At 31.1% G+C, this 22,344-nt stretch overlaps 4 protein-coding genes across 5 annotated transcripts; 1 reads left to right on the plus strand and 3 right to left on the minus strand.

Annotated features, from left to right (window-relative positions):
• Positions 1–176: 176 nt before the first annotated feature.
• On the minus strand, positions 177–2,044 carry LOC130668888 (glyceraldehyde-3-phosphate dehydrogenase-like). 2 transcript variants are annotated; one of them, XM_057471396.1, is made up of 5 exons: positions 1,713–2,044; positions 1,391–1,630; positions 1,059–1,316; positions 676–836; positions 177–603 (listed from the first exon to the last, which is right to left on the minus strand). In XM_057471396.1, exons 1-5 carry the CDS (start codon positions 1,788–1,790, stop codon positions 285–287), a joined length of 1,056 nt encoding a protein of 351 aa, XP_057327379.1. In that variant the 5' UTR covers positions 1,791–2,044; the 3' UTR covers positions 177–284. The 2 variants fall into 2 exon arrangements, with proteins under 2 accessions (XP_057327379.1, XP_057327378.1); XM_057471395.1 differs by having other exon boundaries at positions 1,026–1,316.
• Positions 2,045–2,653: 609 nt separating this feature from the next.
• LOC130668887 (maternal effect protein oskar) lies at positions 2,654–5,275 on the plus strand. Its single transcript, XM_057471394.1, has 6 exons — positions 2,654–2,908; positions 2,996–3,298; positions 3,368–3,453; positions 3,537–3,642; positions 3,715–3,845; positions 3,924–5,275. The coding sequence occupies exons 1-6, from the start codon at positions 2,830–2,832 to the stop codon at positions 4,311–4,313; spliced, it is 1,095 nt and encodes a 364-aa protein (XP_057327377.1). The 5' UTR covers positions 2,654–2,829; the 3' UTR covers positions 4,314–5,275.
• LOC130668884 (probable hydroxyacid-oxoacid transhydrogenase, mitochondrial) lies at positions 5,270–7,329 on the minus strand. Its single transcript, XM_057471389.1, has 5 exons — positions 7,072–7,329; positions 6,792–6,900; positions 5,833–6,729; positions 5,480–5,761; positions 5,270–5,417 (listed from the first exon to the last, which is right to left on the minus strand). Exons 1-5 carry the CDS (start codon positions 7,116–7,118, stop codon positions 5,334–5,336), a joined length of 1,419 nt encoding a protein of 472 aa, XP_057327372.1. The 5' UTR covers positions 7,119–7,329; the 3' UTR covers positions 5,270–5,333.
• Positions 7,330–7,945: 616 nt separating this feature from the next.
• On the minus strand, positions 7,946–22,344 carry LOC130668878 (uncharacterized). The gene is made up of 6 exons (XM_057471380.1): positions 22,124–22,344; positions 11,003–11,491; positions 10,556–10,917; positions 9,128–10,414; positions 8,664–9,057; positions 7,946–8,575 (listed from the first exon to the last, which is right to left on the minus strand). Exons 2-6 carry the CDS (start codon positions 11,468–11,470, stop codon positions 8,177–8,179), a joined length of 2,910 nt encoding a protein of 969 aa, XP_057327363.1. The 5' UTR covers positions 11,471–11,491; positions 22,124–22,344; the 3' UTR covers positions 7,946–8,176.

A 22,344-nucleotide genomic window follows, 5' to 3' on the forward strand; every position in this document is an offset into this window, starting at 1 on the left:
TTTTTATATTTTATATTTTTTAGTTGCCCGCAATTAATATTTTAATTAATTTTACTATTGATAAGGACAATAATTTTTAACATTATTGATTATTGCGTCATACTTTTTTATAAATGTATGAGAGGAAATGGCTGGACTAATTATTTGATTATTTAAATAGAGACAGAATTCCGGGTATTTTAATATTTATTTAAATAAAAATTATATTAAAAATTTTATAATTAATCTCTTATTTTTATTATAATAATAAATTTTTTATTGAGTTTAAGAAAAAAATAAAAATATCATTCGGCAAAAGATTCGTCGATAGGATGTTCAGTTGGAGGACAAGTTTTTCCAGAATCAACATCTTGCATAAATCGTATCAAGTCAATAATCCGATTTGCGTATCCGTACTCGTTGTCATACCAAGCGACAACTTTAACAAAAGTGCCAGTCTGGGGAATCCCAGCTTTTGCGTCAAATACACACGAGTATTTCGTATGGTTAAAGTCTGACGAAACAACGTCATCTTCGGTGTAATGCAAAATTCCTTGGAGGTGACTACCCGCGGCTTTTTTCATCGCCGTTTTTATTTCGTCATAGCTCGTGGGTTTGTTGATTCTCCATTCAAAACAATTTAAAATTTTTATATCTTATTATAAAGTTGTATTGTATAAATACACGGATAGTTACCTAAATGTTATGTCACACAACGAAACATTAGGAACAGGAACGCGAAAAGCAATCGCTGATATTTTATCTTTTAATTCAGGAATTATTTTTTCAATAGATTTGGCAGCGCCGGTTGATGTAGGAATTATATTTTGGAGACATCCTCTGCCATCTCGCCACAACTGTTGAACATGTGAATTTAATTTTAAAGAAATTACGCGGTTATATAAAAATAGTGCATGTACTCGATGAAATAAAAAATATTTAGACTTGCACTTAAGTAAAGACCTCACACGACGTTTTAAATGCAGGGTGCAGAATGCAATTAAATTTAATAGACGTAAATTATGTTGTTATTTATATATACCAACGTGGGGGAGTAGTTGATGAATGAGAAAACCTGCCTTTCCTGTTGGTCCATCGACGGTTTTTTGAGTAGCAGTTGTCGCGTGTACACTTGTTATCATCGCTTCGAGAACTTGAAAATTGTCATTAATCACTTTTACAATCGGGGCGGCGCAATTTGTCGTGCAAGATGTCGCTGATACTACGGATCCTTTTTTTGGATTGTAACAGCAATGGTTCACACCAAATACGTACATTGGTACGTCTACTGAGGGTGCAGTTATTACAACTCTTTTTGCACCTCCGTCTATATGCATCTAAATTTAAATTAATTATTCACGTGCTTTTACGATAGAGCACGTGTGCGTCAGATGTCTGATATTTTAATTACCGATGCTTTTTCTAGTGATGTAAATACTCCAGTTGATTCAATGACAAAGTGAACTCCATGATTATTCCATTTTATTTTTAAAGGATTTTTTTCCTGTGAGGTTGATATTTTTTTATTGCCAATAATAAGAGCGGCTTTTTCAAATTCCATTGCCGAAGGATAGGTCCCGTGGGTTGAGTCGTATTTAAATAAATATAACATGTATTCTGTTTGAATGAAGGGATCGTTAATTAATTTCACCTGAAAAAAAAAAAAATAATAATAATAATAATAAGTTATAGTTGTATTGATTGAATAAAGTAAACTATTAATTTTATTTTACATCGATATCTTGCTCTAGACAAACACGCAAACACATTCTTCCTATTCTACCAAATCCGTTAATCCCTACAGTCAACATTTTACTTATCAATGTACGAAAAAAAAATTATTACTGATTCGAAGAACTCAATAAGTCTGGGGCAATAAATTTGTTTTTTTTTTTTTACATATAGATAGTTATGTATTGAAATGTCAAAAAAAAGTTTTTTTATTAATGATACTTCAATTGTTTTGTTGTAAATGTTTTTTTAATTGACTTTTATCATTAATTATTAAATTGCACAGCAATAATTACGATACGTTATTTATTACTTCTACATTGCCGTGAGCTGTAAAATCTATTTTTGTATGTGATTATTATAAATAGTTTTTTATAATTAATCCAATTAAGATAAACTGTAATTATAAATAAAATTTTACTCTAGTATTATTATAAAGTTGAATGAAATTTTTTTTAGTAAATAGATATTCAATATTTCTGCAATCAAAATTTTGATAAAAATAAAAATAATTTTTTTTAAAATTAATTATGGCCATTTAATTAAAAAAATAAATATATAGACAATTGAATATTGAGTTGTATGGAAAAATATTTTTATGAAGAAAATTTGAATATTATTTTCTGTAAATAAATTTGTATAAAATATAAAATAAAATAATAAATTTTATAAAGATTAGATCATATTAATTGTAAGAATTCTCCCACTTTTATTATGGGATTACTAGAATAAGCGCGCGCATGTCACTTTTCAAATATTTATTTGAATATATAAGTTTGTCAATTGTGTACAATATTTTTATAGCGGCTTCGCATTCATTTCATCTCTTATTTATTATATATAGAGAAGGGAAAAGATAAAGACAACAATAATTTCTTAGCTAATTGTCCATTTTCCCACAGGGTTGCCAGATTGGTCGATTTCCTCTGTACTTTCTTATTCCCGCCCTCAGAATTCAGTCGCTCGTAAACTTCGTAAGCTAACGGAGTAATTAGTTCATTCTTTCGCTTGATTATAAATAATTAAACATATTTTTAAATTGTGATCTTGATCAAATCACATTTAATTTTCAATAATTAAAAAAATTAATTATCAATAAAATTTGCGAAAATATAAAAAATGGACAAAGAAGTGAAGTCGCTAATTAAAGCGGTCATTATTGCCTCTAAAGGGGGTGTACCGTTGAATGATATTAATGGTGATCATGAAATTTTCTTTGCTGATAGTTAATTAATTATAAATGAGTTAATTTTAATTACATTATTTATTATTTTATTTTTTACAGATGAATTCAACCGCCAAACTGGGTACGACATTCCCTATTTACGTCTGGGCTATACGTCACTCCAGGACCTATTCAGGAAATTCCGGTCCGTAAAGGCCGAACGAAACCATAAGGGAGTATTGGTCTACAAGGTGGTAGAACCTGGACGTATGAAACATATAGACGATCTTGTAAAAAAACAACGAGATCCAGTGATACGGCAAAATCATGAAAAAAAAAAGGAACGTCTTGCTCAGCGACCCTACGAGCGGCTACCAGAAAGTGTTACGAAAATTTATCCTGCTTCTTACAACCCTTTTTCTGGTAATTTTACAAATATTTTAAATAATAATTATCGTATTTTTTTTTTTAAATTAAAAATTTTTATTGCAGAAACTGAGGATTCAGCTTATGAATCAACGGAGTATGACGATGACAATCGTAGTCCTGTTAGGATTGAAGCTCCCCCTCGGGATTTGGTAAACATTTTATTTTATATAATTATTCATTTGTAATAAATCAATTAATTAATTGATTAATTAATTTTTATTGTATGTTACAGTCCCATATTCACGAGCCCTTGATGAATGGACAGCAGCTTATTGGCGATGATTTTTTTCTCCAATTAGCCATACGTAATTTAAGACGACCAATTTGGAGGAAAGGTCGTAAGTATTTTTTTTTTTTTTTTTTTTTTCATATTAAAATTAATTATAATACATTTTATCGTTTACTTTTAGCATGTTCAGCTCTCCATTGCGGCTTATGTATTTCGGGATTAACAATCCGAGGATTTATGAACATTCTTGGGGGTATAAAGTCATTATCCAATAAGATTGTAATAATGATCGGAGCTGAAGACGTTTATAGAGTAATTACAAAATTTTTCTTTAATCTAAAGTCATACAAAGTTGACTATGTTGTTGATGTTTGTTGTTGATTGTTTCAGGGTCGTTCGTTCGATGAACTTCGGTGGGATTTTGAAGACATGATGAGTCTATTGCATTCGCGGTTCGCTTTTTCACGTGATGCAATTCGACTCTGCACCATCCCACCGCTGGCTAATTTGGGGGTCTACAACGACGGAAAAAGACTCCAGGCTCTTCGGGGATTTAATAATCACATTCGGTACTTCGCCTCGACCAACCACTACGGGTTAGTTGATTTCTACACGCATATGACCAACGTAAACTTGGATACCGAGTGGGACATGTTCCAGCTGGATGCCAGAATGGTCTCTGGAAGCCATCACCCCTACGTACTCTGGAATAAAAGAGGTAGATGTCTTGCAGTAAATCTGTTGGCTCGGCAAGTCAATACTGATGATAATGATTATTAATTAAATAGACAAAAGTCCTAACTATATTTATTAATTGGCATAATTTATTTTTTAATTACCATAGTCATTAATCAAAAAATTCATTTCACTTTTTTTTTTTTTTAAACAAATTATTATTAACTTCTAATTATTTTTTTTTAATTTAGAAAATAAAAGTACGCTAATTAATAAATATGGTCATTAAAAATATTTAAAAAATTTTCGTAACTCAAATTACATAAATATGCAGTATGTGATAAATTGCATTCGTTAATATGCAAATACGTACAATTGTAGTAATTAATTTAAATTAATTACAAGACTGAAAATTCATTAATTTTATAAACATTTTTTTTTTTTTATGGAATGTTTTTTTATTTTTTAAACAAAAATTTAAAAATATTTATTCAAGTATAAAAAATAATATGATAATTATTTATGACTTTTATATATATATATATATATAAAGGTCTAATTAATAAAATTTTTTTTGCTTAATAAATTAAAAAAATTTATTTTTGTTTAAAAATAAAAAATAAAAAATCGTAAAAAAAAAAAATAATATAATTGTGATATATTTTGGTAACTAAAATTTTGTGTACTCCACATTAACTTAAATTAGTAGCTCATCTCTCATTTTTAAAAATTTTATTGCTATTTATTTATTTAAATCATTTATGTGTAAATCGATCGATCGGTTATTTGTATTATCGTTTATTTATTTATTTGCGGCAGCTATCAAATAATTATGCCAAATATATTTTAGTACAGTGGTGAGTACACGCCAATGAATAATGCGAAGGCTTGTCTTGTTTAAAATAAATATATGACTTGTTATTGGTGCGCAACAATAAAACTCTTATATATTTAATTTAAATCAATAAGCGAGTCATTGCATTCTTTTGTGTGAAAAATTGTTAAATAAAATGTTAAATATTTGTGTACTAATAAGTACGAGAGATTAAAAAAATATAAACAATGAATTATAAAATTTATTTATTTAATACCTTCTACTTTATGATAAATGATAAATATTTATTTTTAATATATTTCAAAAGAATCTTCAAATAGTTTAGCAAGATCTTCTTCCGTCTGTTCCCTCGGTGCCAATTGAGTGATTCGATGCTAAAAAATATTTAACTTATCATTAAAATGACCAACAAATAAATAATTAAATATTAAATTACCTGAGGCAGAGTACCGGTAACAAGAGTAGGAATGTCTTCTTTCCGGTAGCCCATTTCTCCTAATCCATTTTCGATCTTCATTATTTTCATGTACTCGCGTACCGTATCCGCGAGAACTTGTCCCGCGTCATCATTTTTTTTATTACTGACATCAGTGCCCAGTAGCTCTGCAGCTTCTAAATGTCTTTCTGGACAAGCTCTGCCGGTGAATGCAAAAACAGCCGGCGCTGTTATTACAACTGATAAACCGTGCGGAACTATGGGATGATCTTTACTGTAGCCCTGTAAAAAAATATTAAATTAATTTCTATAGTTAATTTTAATCAAGAGTTATTAGTCGAGTAACAAAATACTTTGGGATTGAATCCAGGAGGTGCGTTGCCACTGATCGGGTAAGATAGACCGTGACATAAGTGAACACCGGCATTACCGAACCCGACTCCAGCCATTGTGCTGGCAAGATGCATGTGACTTCTAGCTTCGAGGTCATCTGGATTGTAAACAGCTCTCTTGAAATATTTCTTCATAACTTGCAGAGCATAACGCGCCCATACATCGCTGATGGGATTGCTGCCTTGATAAGCGGGTCTGAGTAATGGATTTGTGGGACAGGGAGTTCTTTCAGTGTAAGGGATTGCAGTGAAAGATTCTAGGGCATGGCAAAGAACATCAAACCCCGAGTAAACACAAACTCTTTCAGGAAGTGTGAGAGTATGAAGTGGGTCGATAATGCCGAGGAAAGGCCTCAGTGCCCGGTTCGCTATTCCCGTCTTGGCTTTTAGAGGACTGTAGTCGAATATTGAGACACCGGTTGTCTCCGAGCCTGTTCCCGAGGTCGTTGGTACCGCAATCAAGGGCCTCAAGGCCACTGTAACTGGTTTGCCGAGTCCAATCGGAGGATTAACGTAATCCAGAAACTCAGCTTCTGGATCACTGAGATACAAATTGGCTGCTTTGCATGTGTCCATCACGGACCCACCTCCTACAGCTACAAATGAATCATAATTGCCTGTCTTAACGAAGCTAATAGCTTCTTGGAGACTTGATTCCGTCGGCTCCACTCTCACACGGTCATAAATATCGAAATTTATTTTGTGTTTTGTTAAGCTGTCGATCGCCGTCTTTGCAGGAGGTAAATTGACCAAATTGCTGTCGGTCATCAAACACGTTTTCTTGGACTTAAGATTAGCTAAATCCATTCCCAGCTCACGGGTCACGCCGATTCCGTACCGAACTGTCGAGCAAGCCATCTAAAAAAATTTATTTATTAAAAAAATATATAATAGTATTTTATTTTATAAATTTCCTGTACTTCAAATGCATATTCTTTAGAATTAGCATTAGCAGCAGCAATGCTCAAAAACGTATTTTGATTTATCGAGGTCAAGGAACCAGGATTCCCGTGAGCTGGACACCGGCATCTAAAAAACAAATAATTGTTTTAAATTAATTGTATAACAAAAAAAAAAAAAAAAAAAAAAAATTAGATAGCGTTGAATTAAATATAAAACCGGTTTCAGTTTTATTGATTGAGTTGAGTGCTGATAAATTATTTTCTAGTTGCATTTATTTGTTCACCTTGGAATACTTACTGAGATATTACGTGGAGCAGATCAATCACGCGTCTTCTAGGCAGCATAATCGAAAGTTCCCAAGTTAAATAATTTCTCCAGACTAAAGTTTTAAATAAAACTCATCAACTTTATACCGGGAGTCTTGGAGATTACATGTATATAATATATGATATATATATATTAGCACTTTTATTCACTCTGCATGTACCAACTACATTGCAATAGCAAGTTAAATTACTCGATCCCTCCTTCTGTCAGCACAATTGCACACAAGCTCTTGTCATGTGTGCGCATTAATTTTTTTTTCCTATTGCAAATACCAAACGCGTCACTTATTGCTTGCTCTCAAGTCTTTAGAGGTCATTTAGATCTAGATACTTGTCTGCAAGTTATTTATCATCGGTATTAAATAATATTTTTTTTTTATACTAAAATATATTTATCGTTAAATAAATCAGATATCATTGAGTTGTATTTTAAAATTTATTTTTATTTTTTGACTAATATATTTTTTAATACAATAGTATTACATATTATTTACAGCGGCCAGACTGAGTAAGCATATAAGATAAAGTTGTAAAAAAATTTTTTTGTTAGTCTGCATTTTATAAAATAAAAAAATTCCCCATAGTAATTAGTATGTAATTTTTTTTTTTATAATTCAAGTTTTATTTAAAAATAATCCAGTTATTTACGGCACATATTTAATAATAATTGTTATTATTATTATTATAAAGTCTTACTAATATAATAATATATAATATATAATAGATATTTATAATAATTTTTAAAAAATGGAATTCTTTCGTCGTATTATTTGTTCAAATTAATGAAGACAAATCAATACGAAATACTATTTAATAATAATAATAATTAATTAATAATATTTTTATCATTCACTTACAAGCTATATAATAGTAAAATTTTTTTATGCGACTTGTTAAGTATTTGAATTCATAAAAAATAAAATGGAATAGTAAAGATTTTAGTCTTTACGACATTTTTTTTTATGCAAGTAATATATATCAGTACTTAACGATTGATAAAAATATATTTGTAATTTTTAAAAATTAAGTTGCATACCTCACTTTTAAGTTTCAATAATATTTGAATAATAATAAATTTAAGCGCTTGTGGGCACTATTTGTTTGTAGTGAAAAGGCCCGCGTGAGTATCCGCTGGGTTTTTTCGACATTTGAGGAGTGGGAATTTCTTCTTGCAGAGGCTTGTAGATTAAGCCGCAGTTTTTGTTGTCAACGCGACCCGGGCGCAGGATCATGGGCGGTCTGATGACGGGGCCGTGGCCGCGACCTCTGCGATTGGCCATAAAGCGCGCGAACTGTATAATTATCAAAAGAACTCCTAGGATTACTAGACAGATTACCAGGATTGACCACGCCGCTGGTCTGTACCAGTCAAAATAACCAAATGGTTGTTCAGTTGTGTAATCATCGTACTCGACATTTTTGTCCAGTTCCAACCAGACATCTTCGACTCGGTTATTTTTATGAACAGGGAATGTCTGTAATTATTAAAAAGTTATTATTAGCAATTAGTAGTTAGTTGTTAATTAATTTAGAGAGTGAAAGTTTAAGGAAATGGTTTCTTACTTTGACGAATTTAATGTCACCGAGATCATCTTTTGAAATTTCAGCAGCATCTTCGTCACTCGGTTCGTCTGAGTGCGTTTGAGGTTTTTGTGGAACTTGTGGAACCGGTCCCTCTAGTTCATCTTCACATACCAATTTAGCTAGATCTGACCAACGGGTAACACTTTCACCGGAAGGCTCATTATGCTCAGTTCCGCTGTTGCCGAGATTGCTGATGTACCTCACAGTTTCCGTGGGAATAACACCGTGGGTCGTCAACCACTGAATGGCACCGTCGAATTCCGCATCACAGTTCAATGGATTCTGTGACAAATCCAAGCCTGATAATTTTGGTGTCGCTTTCAACTCTTCAACTGTAATGCGCTCCAGTTCATTTCCACGTACTGACAAAAATCTGTAATATTTTATTTATAAATTATTGAATGAAACTAATAATGTATACTGTTAATTGATTATGGGCTTACCTGAGTGATTTAAAGTGTTGACGAGCTTCACTCCACACTCGTTTCAACATACATCTGCTGACATCAAGCCGTGTAAGTTCTGGTGCTTGTAAGAAAGGCGTTACCTGAAGTGTCATCAGCGGATTTCCGGCGAGATTAAGTTTCGTGAGTGAGGTTGCGCCGTGGAGCATGTCACTTGGTATGAAGGCAATCATATTGTCTGAGATATCTAGCTCGCGAAGCGAAGACAGAGGCGATAAAAGACCTTTTGGAAGACCAGTGAGTCTATTTCTAGCGAGATTTAAATTTGCGATTGCGGGCATAGCGTAGAAAGTCGTGTTCTTTAGATCTACAAGACCGCAATTGGCGCACTCGAACCGGTAGACACTGTATGTATTGTACTCAAGACCGTTTATTTTGAAAATCGGCAGAGCTCCGAGATCTGGGTTATCGCTCATCAGTAAAACTTCTAAACGCGGGCTATTTCTGAGATGGTGCTCGGTAAAGGAAGTGAGCTTGTTGTTGCTGATGTCGAGGTGTTCTAGTTGGTCTAACTCAGAGAAGGCGTGCTGGTGGATTCTTTTCAATCCATTGCCCGAGATTATTAGCTGCTCGAGAGACGGCACGTTGTCCAAATCACTCTTGGCTATTATTTTAATCCGGTTGTTTGAGACATCGAGTATATCTAGTGAATTTGCTTTAACGGATGCCAACGTTGTCAAGAAGTTATCACTCAGCTTCAAACTCTGTAGATCAGTTCCTTCAAAAACGTCATTTGGCAAATCTGACAAAAGATTTCCACTCAAATCTAATTCTACCAACGAGCTCAGTGGTTTGAATATCGCTTTTTCAATTTTACTAAGACGATTTTGTTTCAAGTTCAAGTACGCCAGGTTTAACATTTTTGAAAACGCTGATTTTGGCAGCCGCGGCATTGAGTTCCATGAGAAATCAAACTCAGTAACACTCGGGGCGTTTAGTAGATAATCTTTAGTCACTGACCAGTCCCGCCAGAATGGATTTCCCGAAATTGTCAGCAAATTCAGCTGGGTATTATTTTGAAACGTATCTGGATGGATGTCAATGATACCATTCCGGCTCAAATTAACCGCAAATAGATAGGGTATTCCATCGAAGGCTGTACGATCAATAAGTGAAACGCGAGTATCAACAATAGTAATTGTTTCTAGATGTTCCAAGTCACGAGCACGTAGCGAGTGTGGGCCGAGTCTGATCTCACCGGCATTCTCAATTAGTAAGTGGGCGATTCCTGGACCGAAGGACTGGTTTTCTATCAATTTACTACATCTAAAAAAATATAAATAAATATTTACATATAAATTATTACTATTATAATTATTATTAATAGAATTACTACAGCAGCAATCTCTCTGCAATTTATTATAATAAATAAAGTGACAATGTGACGCAATAGTTTATGTATTTTACCTCGCAGTTGTTGCAGCTGCATACTGTCCCGCACACCTACAGTAGTCGGGGCAATTTGTCATTATATCTTCTTCATCTTCAACATCATCATCGCCGTAATCATCATCGTCACCGTCATCGCTGTCGTCCTCATCGTTATCGTCATCATCATCCTCATCATCGTCGTCCTCGTCGTCATCGAGATCGTCCCCGTAAGTTACATCGCTCTCGGCTTCCAGAAGTTCTTTCATCGCGCGACTTTGCGCTGTCCCGGACGCTGGTTTGCCCACCGGCGATGGTGGGTCTGATAGTGGACCAGTCACCCGTGATTTCGGACGGGTCTTTTGGGTATCTTTGAGCAGCTTTATTTTTTCCTTTATTTTCTACAATAAGTAAGAAAAAAATTAATAATAATAATTTTATTGCTCTGTTTTTAGTAATTATATTTATCAGGAAGATGAGTAATACCTTGTTTGAGTCACTTGCATCCAAAGTATTAATTTCTTGTAACAAAGCGTCTTTAAAATTGATAACGGGCTTTGTCAACTTTACCAAGTCTTCTGCTGGTACTTTTTTGTCCCGCTTAAGAATCTCTTGTAACCGATTGTTTTTAAAGTTTATAAATTCCTTTGTGCTGTCTTCAGTATCTTCATGTTGATCGTGTGATACTTTGATAGGATGAGCAGAAGAAGCCGAAGCTGAAGCTGAAGAAGATGTTGAAGGCCCGGTAGTTACCTCCGGTTGATTGCTCGTTGCTGGTTCTTCGGTGATCGATACCGTTGGCTCAGGTTTCCCGGAGGTTTTTACTGTCGTCGAGGTGGCCTGTTCTACTTCCGCTGTCTTTTCATTTTTTATGCTAGTTGGTGATGCACAAATTGTTGAAGCAATCAGCAGCACCGCCAACGGCACCAGAAACGCGACTCTACGCCGCTTCATTTTTTATTTATTTTTTTTTATCTAGAACATATATAAATATATTTATATAAAATAAATGTAAATAAACATAATTGTGGAGTTTAAGCTTTACATATATAAGTATAAATATAAATATAAATAACTTGATTAGCAAATTAGTTTGTTTATTTGTCGAGTAGAAAATTGTGGTGAGGAATAAGATTGTATTGTTTTTTTATTTAGTAACAAAGGATACCTTTGTTGTAAGTAATAAATAATATATATTTATATTAAGTATTGAGTATTCTGTAGTAAAGTTTTATCAGTGAGTTATGGAAGTTATCAACTGGATACTACGACACAAACAGTTATTTTATCGTTATATCGGGCGCTACATACCAATAATAAAATCAAGCCTCATATCACATAAGAACGGCTTTAGGATGTAAGATGTAACTTAATACTCGTTTCATTACTCATCTTTGGAGTCATTTTAAGTTTTGTTTATACATAATTATTTGTTGAGGCTAAAAATATTTAGGTATAGTTCAGCAGAATGTAAAGAATTTGAATTAAGTTTGGTCGAGTGATAAAAAATAATAATCTGATTAGAATCAAATTACACTAGACTGGCTAGAGAAGTTGTTGGCTTTCTGGTCTTTGGTCTCTGGTCTCTAGTATCCCCATGAACTTTTTAGTAGATTCTTAGTGGCTCTTACTCGTGTTTTCTCCGAGGTGGTCGCCGTGTAAAGAAGTAAGGCCCGTGGTGTGGGGAGAAGGTACAACATTGTAACCCCAAAAGCATTGACCATCTGTGTTGGATGCTGGTTTTTATTCTAAGCTGATGCTGTTGAGTAGATATACAAGTATACGAATGAAAATAAGGACGAGACGATACGAGGGTTCGTTTTATACAGTATACTAGTATAGTCTGTAGACGCGGATGCTGACCAGAGGCAGGTATGGAGCGGAGCAAGACGAAATGAAAATAAGAAGGTAGGGGCAATCTCGCTCTGAGCCGAGAGTTTGGAGTTGTCTTTGTTCCAGCACTGACTTCTCTTCTCTATAAGTATGCAGCATACCTATACTACCTTTACTTCCACCTTTACCACCTTTACCTCTACTTCTACCTGTACTCGATTCTTACTCTGACTCTGACTCTGACTCTTGCTTTGGCTCTTGCTCTTTACTTTGGATCTTTGGCTCTCTGAACTGACGGTATGAATTTTCCTGCAGACACGAAAGGGCCACGCAGGTGTTCAAAGATAATACTATGTTTCCCTTCTATTCACTTTATTTCTTTGGCTTCAGACTTGAGACAGCCACAGAATTTTTTTGTTCATAATTTTTTTTTTTTAAATCGTCTACTTTAAATTCTTAAAATCAGAATTTACGCTGCTGTATAGACACATTACAAATCTTCGGTTCATTTTATTTTTATTTTTATTTAACTCACGGATGTACGTGTATAATAATAATACTTCTTTACTACCTGGCTGTCGGAATTCGACGCTAGACCTCTGGATAAAATTTAAATTCTTGGGTACCAATAAATGTTGGTACTATTTTTTATTTTACTACAAAGGATTTGAATTGTAATTGAAACTTTTATACAGCTGTTACATTATTAAGCTGGAAAAAATTAGCTTAGATTTACGGAGATCTAAATCTTGAATTTTGTATAAATTTCGGATATCATTTTTTCATTATTAAGATTTATGTAGTCCTGCGTAGACAAAAATCAAAAAACGTCTGAATGTCAAACTGTTAAATTTGAATTTTTTATTTTTAAAAAATTTCAGAACCTCATGAAAAAAATTCAAAAAAACTTCAGATCTCTGAAGATTTGCATATATCTAAATAATTTAAATTAAAGGTAATAAAATTGATTTCGAAATTGAACTAACATAAGGAAAATTTTTTGCAATTTATAAAAACGTAGACGTCAGCGCGACTATTTTTTCGCGACTCAAGTTCTTATAAATATTCATATATATATTAATTTCCAGTAAATATTACATATTGATAAAATAATAAATATTCAATTAGACGGTCGTAATGAAGACAAACGGAGTGTTATGCTTAGACCTTTTGTGAAATTACTAGATAAATTTTCATTGTTTAAAAATATACTTTAGCAAAGTAACAATCCACCAACTTCCAAGTTGCTTATACATTCTTATCACGAAGATAACGATACGGCGTCAGTTTATCAGTATATTTGTCCCTATTTGCGATAAATACCGTCAAGGTATTCATCTATTTGTTTAGCCGCGGTCTATAATAAACTGATACTCTTGCATACTTTTTTTTCATTTATTCTCTATCCTTCTCTATACTTATTACTTATACATATATATTAATGCGCTGCATACTACACATACTTCCTGTCGTTTAACATTAAACAACACTCTTACTGTGTCTATTTTATACGATGCTATGATACCATGTACTGTTAACTTTATGTATTTCGTATTTTCTCTATTCAGGAGAGTGATGGACTTAATATACATATATTTGATATAATAGGAGATTGGATAGACTCAATACTATCTAGACTCTAGACAGCTTAAAAATTATAATTTCTATGAGTCATCAACCTCAGAAATAATCCAACAGCGTTCTCGAATTTATTGGTTTATCAATTGTCACTTCATTTTATTTTTTTTCATTACTTCTTTACTTCAATTGTAGCTAATTCAATAAAATCTATTATTGCTACAAAATGAAGTTGATAAATTGATCAATTATATATCAAACTAATTTAGCCATGGAGCGATGGCCAATCAAAGATAATTAGTTACCCGAGTCAAAATTAAAAAACTAGATTCAGCCTCCAAATTCTACTCGAGGGTAAGGAGGCTGAAATTAGTTTTTTAGATAAGCCCAAGCTGTACAACGAAACCTTAATTTCAGCCTAAACTTGGTATTTTTGTCCGCTTTTACCAAGTTTAGGCTGAAATTAGTATTACAGAACCCTAAAATGACCCTCCAAAGCCTACAATTTGAATCAGGTGCGGGGAAAGAAGGGAAAGGAGTAGGAATGGAAATCAAAATGGCTGCCGGGAGCGGGAAAAATTAAAAATTAAAAAATTCTTTTTTTATATATTAATTATAATTTTCAGAAATTTGAACAAAATATAACTAAAATTATCAAATTACTTTAGAAAGAGAAGACGCAGAAATTGAGCCATTTCTGTATTTTTTTTTTTTTTTTTTTTTTTTTGATGATGCATCAGATTTTCGATCATATTAATTTCTAACCGAGTAGAAATTTTTAATTTAGGGAAAAAACGCTATAAATATCAAACGAACGCACACGATTCAGTGGGATTCGAACCCGGGACCTAACGAACGAAAGACCGACGCTTTGACGACTAGGCTACGCTACCGACAGTGACTGCTAAGTTTACTTGTGCTATATGAGATTGCAAGAATAACTCACTTTTGAAACAGCAAAATATAATTGAAAATCTATTATTAGTAATAACAAAAAAATTTCTTATTTTTTTTTCGTGTGCTATATAATCCTGCGTGTAAGTAATTGTGACATGTGTAATTTTGGTTATATAGTTATGTATAAAATTATTTAAAAAATATATAGGCTCTATATATGGCCATGTACCCCCATGAAAAAAATTTATAGAAAAAATATATTTTTCATATTCAAAAATGTATTAAAAATATATCTTAGAATATATAAAAAATACATGTATAAAAATATATTTGTAAATATAACAAAAATATAGGTATGGTGAGATAAAAAAATATATTCGTAATATATTTTAAATTTATAAAAAATATAATTATCAAAATATCAAAAAATTATATAAAAATATGTTTTTCTGTTAATCAACAACATAGAAAAAGAAATAAAAAAAGTTTATGTAAAAAACATATTTTTTTATATGTTTTTCCTTACATTGTTGATCAACAATTGTAGATTGACGAAATTCTATGTTCCATGAAATCGTAAAATTAACCTACTTATACTCTTAGTAGGCTGAAGTACCGAAAAATAGGGTTTTAAAGCGATCTTAGGTTTTGGAGGTTGAAAATATTATTCTAAAACACGAATTTCGGCCTCCATACCCTATTTTGAGTATAGTGAGGGTCAAAATAGTATTTCACATTCAGCGGTAGGTACAACATCAAAAGAAATGAGGTTTTTGAGGCTCGAATTAGTGTTTTAATTTTGACTCGGGTATTAATTAACAATTAGCAGTACATCATGTCGTGTCTTTTCTTTAGTGGCAATTTTTATTATTAATATAAATTTTTTTACTGCCTCTTGCAATTCAATTATTAGTAGATTATGTATCAAGTGCGATTGTATAAGACCCAAGATGTGAAGATTCACTATCGAGCTGAAACCGAGTTTCTTAACACAATAAGCGTCTTATTAGTCCAGTTAAATAGAACTGAAAGCGGAAACAGGTCCAGCCAGGTCTGATTTGAGGTAAATTTCAAAACATGGTTATAAAACATACAAAAAAAAAACACAGCAAAATTTCAATTAGACAGGTGAAAAAAAAATAAAAAACACTTTTAATTAGTGTTTTATCTATATTAAGCTATCAAACGACTATCATTTTTTTCTATCGATTATTGAATTTCATTTAAACGAATTCAATTAAATCTATTTTTACTATGAAATGAAATTCATCAGTTATATGTTAAATTAATTTAGTCGGGGAGCGATAGCCAATTGAAGATAATAAATTATCAATTACCATTTAGCAGTACATCATGTCGTGACTTTTCTTTAGTGACAATTTTTATTATTAATATAAATTTTTTTACTGCCTCTTGCAATTCAATTATTAGTAGATTATGTATCGTGCGATTGTATAAGACCGAGTTTCTTAACAAAACGAACGTTTTATATAGAGCTGCAAGATATGTACATAAGTTTTTGAAAGAAATATTCTAAAAGTAAGCCAATAAGTTCCTTTAGACAGCAGGTAATAAAAGGCGCTTACAAAAATATGTTGGAAAACTTTTTCACAAGATGACTCAATGAGTTACTTCAATATTTTTTGCACGCAAGCTATAGTATATGCAACATTTTTGCACAGCTGAAGACATCACAATTTTTGAACGATTAGGCATCGCTACTACCTGCTGTGTCATATCTGATAAATTTAGCTGCCAACTACATTGAAAAAAAGGATTTTTTCACGCAAAAAATGCTTCAACCCCTCAAGAAATTTTTCTTTACACAGTAAAAAATATTGTGTTAAAATCAACACAATCTGTGTGTTAGAAACGGTCCACACAATTTTTGTGTTATTTTTCAACACAGACTATTTGTGTTAAATTTCAACACAAAATTTGTGTTAAAATTTCAACACTTTTTTTGTGTTGATGTTAAAGTAACACTTAATAAATGTTGATAATATCGATTTTTATACTAAGTAACACTTTTAAAGTGTTGAAGAGAAAATCGATTAAAAATTTTAAAGTAACACAAAGAATTGTGTTGATTTGACACAAAATAATCAACACAAAAATTTTAACACGGACCATTTTTAACACAGATACACAATATTTTTTACTGTGTAGTCCTTAAAAAATTTTTGCTTTCATTCATAGTGCGAAATTTTTCTTGCGCCAAGAAATTCTTTATTTCTGTGTATAGACACTCTCTAGAAGCGAATTCGTGAATACGCATTTGAAAATTTTGTGTCAATTATTTGACACCATCAAATGTAAATTTAACTAAAGTTGAATGTGTTATCTGATCTCAACAAGTTTTAACCCTGTATTATTGTTTGACACAAGTATAATGTGTTGAATTAACACAAAAAATCCACTGAGAGAACAATTTATTTGAGCCAACTAAGATTTGTTTCAGGCAAATAAATCCCATATTTGAATGGACTCTATCAGTATTTATTTGAGACAAAGATATGGTTCATTTGAATGAAATAATGATTTGTTTATGATTAACAAATCTTTATTTGGAATTATTTTTCAACCAAGATTTGTTAACTATAGAGAAATATATATTTGAATGAAATAATTGATTTTGTTCAGTCAACTAAATCTATTTATTTGGTTCAAATAAATTGCTCTCTCAGCGTTGAGTGTATCGTTTGGGACATACGATTTGTGTTAAATTTAACACAAATTTTTCAACTGTGTATTTAGTTAATCCGTTTTTAGAGAGCGCTAACTGTCGTAAATTTCGAGCATGTGTTCGAACAATATTATTATTGTGCTTCAAATAAAATAATCATTTAAGTTATGTACCTTGAGGATGACAGAAGAAATATTTGAATCGTTTGGGATTTTAATTCTATCACTATTAATTACCCTATCGTACTTAATTATTATTCATGACTGCTAATTATTGATTCTATTAAATTATATATAAATAAAATGACAAACCAGTTTATTTTTTAGCCTCACATTTGAAAATACATAATATTTTACATTTAAAATACTTATTGATTTAATTTTTCAAAATTACGTTTGTAAAAATAATTATTCAAATAATAAATGAATAAATAAAGACGAAAAGTATTTGAATGAACTCATGGTATCGTGTAAAGAAGTCACGTCTCTCCTTGAATGTGCAATTCATAATGCGTCGAGGTGTGTCGCCACGTCGCGAATTAACGACTTACAATATATGTGATCATTCTGCAAATCGCGAGTACTTAAAGTATTTTTAATATTAAATCTATCGTGTAAATAATAACATAGAGAAGAGAGATGAAGCAGAAGAGGTAGAGTTTTAAGAATAAGTAGAAGGAACTCTAGTTCTAAAGACTTATTACGATTATTATACAAAAAATTATTAAGAATATATTTGCATATTTTAGCTTACATTGAGAAAATAACTTCAAGGTATTCATTTTTATTTTTATTTTTTATTGCATGTAAAATTTACTTGAAAAAAAATAAAAAATATATATATATATATTAGGGTGCTCCGTTTGAAACGAAGATTTTTTTTTTTTCGTTCCCCATCAAAAATCTTGTTCTACATGTAAAAATAAAAATTCAGTGAAATTTTGAGCTCTTAATAACAATTTTAAGAACTGGAACAACGTCGTTGAAGTTTTCCCATGCTAAAAGCATGTAAATTTTGATTCTTTTCTTTTTATCGAATAAAACTCAGCCCCATATTCACGTATCTTATCGGTTCAAAATTTTCTTGGAAGAGAATTGTATGCTCTTTGAAAAAGCCTGTATGTGCTTAGCAGTACCTTCAACTACAGCCCTCGTGGAAGCCTTGAAAGTCTAATTTCCTACGAAATTAGTGGTTTTTTGTTGTTAACTTGTAAACGGTTGACTTTTGGGAAAAAAAGTACAGGACATTTTTTGTAGAAAATTTAGTCTTCTACAAAAAAGTTCTCACAAGTCAAATCTCTAAAATCAATATTTAAAAAGATATATGAACTTTAACTAAGTAAAATTCGAAATTTTAGCTAAATGTCTAGATTAACGGTTTTATAATTCAAAACCATTACATAAACTATGTTTTTTTGAACGTAATCCATCTGTTAGGTTCCAAGGACATCGAAAATTCGAACGAGATTCTTCAAACCTGTGTTTTAATCATTAAATTTTTCAAAAAAATTGCAAATGAGGTTGGTACTTAAGAACAATTTCGATGAATAATTACGGGCATTTTATATTTTATATAAATATATATTAATTGATACTTACCATAAGTTAATAACTGAATATATTGTATAGTATAGAACATTGACATTTAGCTAAAATTTCGAATTTTACTTAGTTAAAGTTCATATATCTTTTTGAATATTGATTTTAGAGATTTGACTTGTGAGAACTTTTTTGTAGAAGACTAAATTTCCTACTTAAAATGTCCTGTACTTTTTTTCCCAAAAGTCAACCGTTTACAAGTTAACAACAAAAAACCACTAATTTCGTAGGAAATTAGACTTTCAAGGCTTCCACGAGGGCTGTAGTTGAAGGTACTGCTAAGCACATACAGGCTTTTTCAAAGAGCATACAATTCTCTTCCAAGAAAATTTTGAACCGATAAGAAACGTGAATATGGGGCTGAGTTTTATTCGATAAAAAGAAAAGAATCAAAATTTACATGCTTTTAGCATGGGAAAACTTCAACGACGTTGTTCCAGTTCTTAAAATTGTTATTAAGAGCTCAAAATTTCACTGAATTTTTATTTTTACATGTAGAACAAGATTTTTGATGGGGAACGAAAAAAAAAAAATCTTCGTTTCAAACGGAGCACCCTAATATATATATTAGGGTGAGCCAAAAAAACCAACCTATCAAATTTACGTTTTAAAAAGGACCTAGATTTCAAAAAAAAAATTCCTCCCCTTGGGAAAAATTTTTAGCTCAATTTTAAAAGGTGTCGGTAGCCATTTGAAATTTCCCATTTAAATAACATGCAAAAAATTTTTTTTTATTAAAAATATTATAACTTTTGAACCATTTGAGACAAAAATTCGGCTTTAGAATATTCTTGTAGGGCATTAAATTTCTTAAAAGAAAGTTCTGGGAGTCGAATTTGTAAACTTGATATTTCGTATACTAACAGGCTATTAAAGTCTAGAGTAAGCAGAATCATACAAATTTAAGGGTTTATTTGGGTTTTCCAAATACTTTTCTTTTATTGTGATCGATAATAAAATATTATTTGTTACAACGTGGATATTGTTGGTGATTTCATTGCACTACAAGTAGATCGAATTTTCTCGTAGTATTGATATTTTTAATAATAAAGCCTTAAATTTGTATGATACTGTTTACTCTAGACTTTGATGGCCTGTTAATATACGAAATATCAAGTTTACAAATTCGACTCTCAGGACTTTTTTTAAAGAAATTTAATGCCACGCAAGAATATTCTAGAGCCGAATTTTTGTCTCACATGGTTCAAAAGTTATAATATTTTTAATCAAAAAAAATTTTTTAGCATGTTATTTAAATGGGAAATTTCAAATGGCTACCGACACCTTTTAAAATTCAGCTAAAAATTTTGCCCAATGGGAGAATTTTTTTCTCGATATCTAGGTCCTTTTTAAGGCGTAAATTCGATAGGTTGGTTTTTTTGGCTCACCCTAATATATATGTTACTTTTGAAAGCAGTAATTGCTCTAACATATTATTAAAAAAAATTTTTTTTAATTATTATTATTACGATCTCGATTTTTAAAAAATGACAAATGTACTAATTTCGATAGAGTCAATAAACTTTTAACAATAAATTATATTAAAATAATTGAATATTACGTTGGCATGATAATTTTTGAAATTTAAAAAACTTATTACATCCATATTTATTTAATTTATTAACATAGCCATGTGTTAATTTATTTAAGTACAGTTTAATTTAAAAAAACGTATTATCTTTTATTTAATGAGAATTGCGCAATAATAATGAAATAAAACAGAGAGATCTAGTGCTCTAAGTAGATAAAACAGTCCACGTTAGACAATAATAGATTCCGCATTGTACTTTTTATTGGATTTATTTCTATTTATTCTATTTTTATAAAATAGAAATGGGAGATGCAGTAACACCGTGTAATGTTCGTATACTAGGGTATGTATATAATATTAAGTATATAAAGTATAAAGTATGCATTGTAAGCACACCTGCATCACGCGACCTGTGGTTCTACTCAACATTCAACCAGCTCTTATATTAACAACTTACACACACATATTTATGTTTATATATATATGTGTATGTATTATAGGTATATTAAATACTAGCTGATGTCGTGGACCAAAAATACCTATCATATCACACTATCATAATAAATAATATATACTAAATAAACAGTATTTAAATTAATATTAATGTCGTGGTAATTTAATCATACTTTTGTCTAAGATCGTATATTTATTTCTCAATTTAAATAAAAATTGTAATCAGTAGTTTGTTCAGTTTTAAAACTTTTTGTCTATCATTTATATTTTTCCTTACTTCCTTCTTTAATATTATCATTATATTTTACCTGTACTAAGTTACTGTGTTGTCAGTTGACGTTATAATTAATGGAAAATTTATTTAAAAACCGATGACATTACGGAAGACAAATATTTCATAAAAAAAAGAAAGGAAGAGTTGTTTGCTTTGAATTTTTTAAGTTTGGAGCAGCTGTAAGACTTTTTTCTTTCATGTTAATATACCAAATTTTTTACATAAATATATATATATATATATACAGATTACATTAATAAATGTATACTTTTAAAGATTTTTATATGCGATTACGGGGATTGAGGGATAAATTATGATTAATCGGACGAGACTTTTATGGCAACAAATAATCCAAGATGAATAAACGTTTTATATAAATAAATATATATATCTATATATGTATGAAGATAAATCAAGGTAAGGGTAAAAGGTGAACAGGAAAGGGGGGCTATTGTTCATTGTCATCAAAATAACTGTCATCGGTATCAGATAACTTACAAATTTGGAATAATATTAAGATAACGAGAGTTTCAATACGCAGAGTGTGATAAGAAAATGAAATGGAGTTTATTTAAATTTTTAAATTTAAATGTGTGGCGACGCCATTGCTCGCAGGTAAAAGAAAATCAAACAAGAAAGTTACTCAGGTTCTTTCTTTACAATGTTAATCTTTATATTTGGTTTAGTTGTATAGTTGTATGTATAGTAAATATATATTTATATATAATGTAATATAATTTAATAACAGTATGCTTACTTTACTAGTTACCAGGTGTTAAATATCCTCAGAATAACTCGGTAAAAATTTTCCACAATTTTACTTCGATTTTAAATGAAGATCCAAAAGTGGGTTTTAAAGATGAAAGTACACAAGTGTAAATAAAAGTTTGATCTGAACCGCAAGACACCGAATTTCGTACTGGCGACTGGCGTTTGGAGTGACGTCGCCGTAGCCTCTTGTCTCGTTTGCTACCAGAA

This window comes from Microplitis mediator, chromosome 5 (assembly GCF_029852145.1).
Source record: "Microplitis mediator isolate UGA2020A chromosome 5, iyMicMedi2.1, whole genome shotgun sequence".
In the NCBI taxonomy this organism is placed as follows: Eukaryota; Metazoa; Arthropoda; class Insecta; order Hymenoptera; family Braconidae; genus Microplitis; species Microplitis mediator.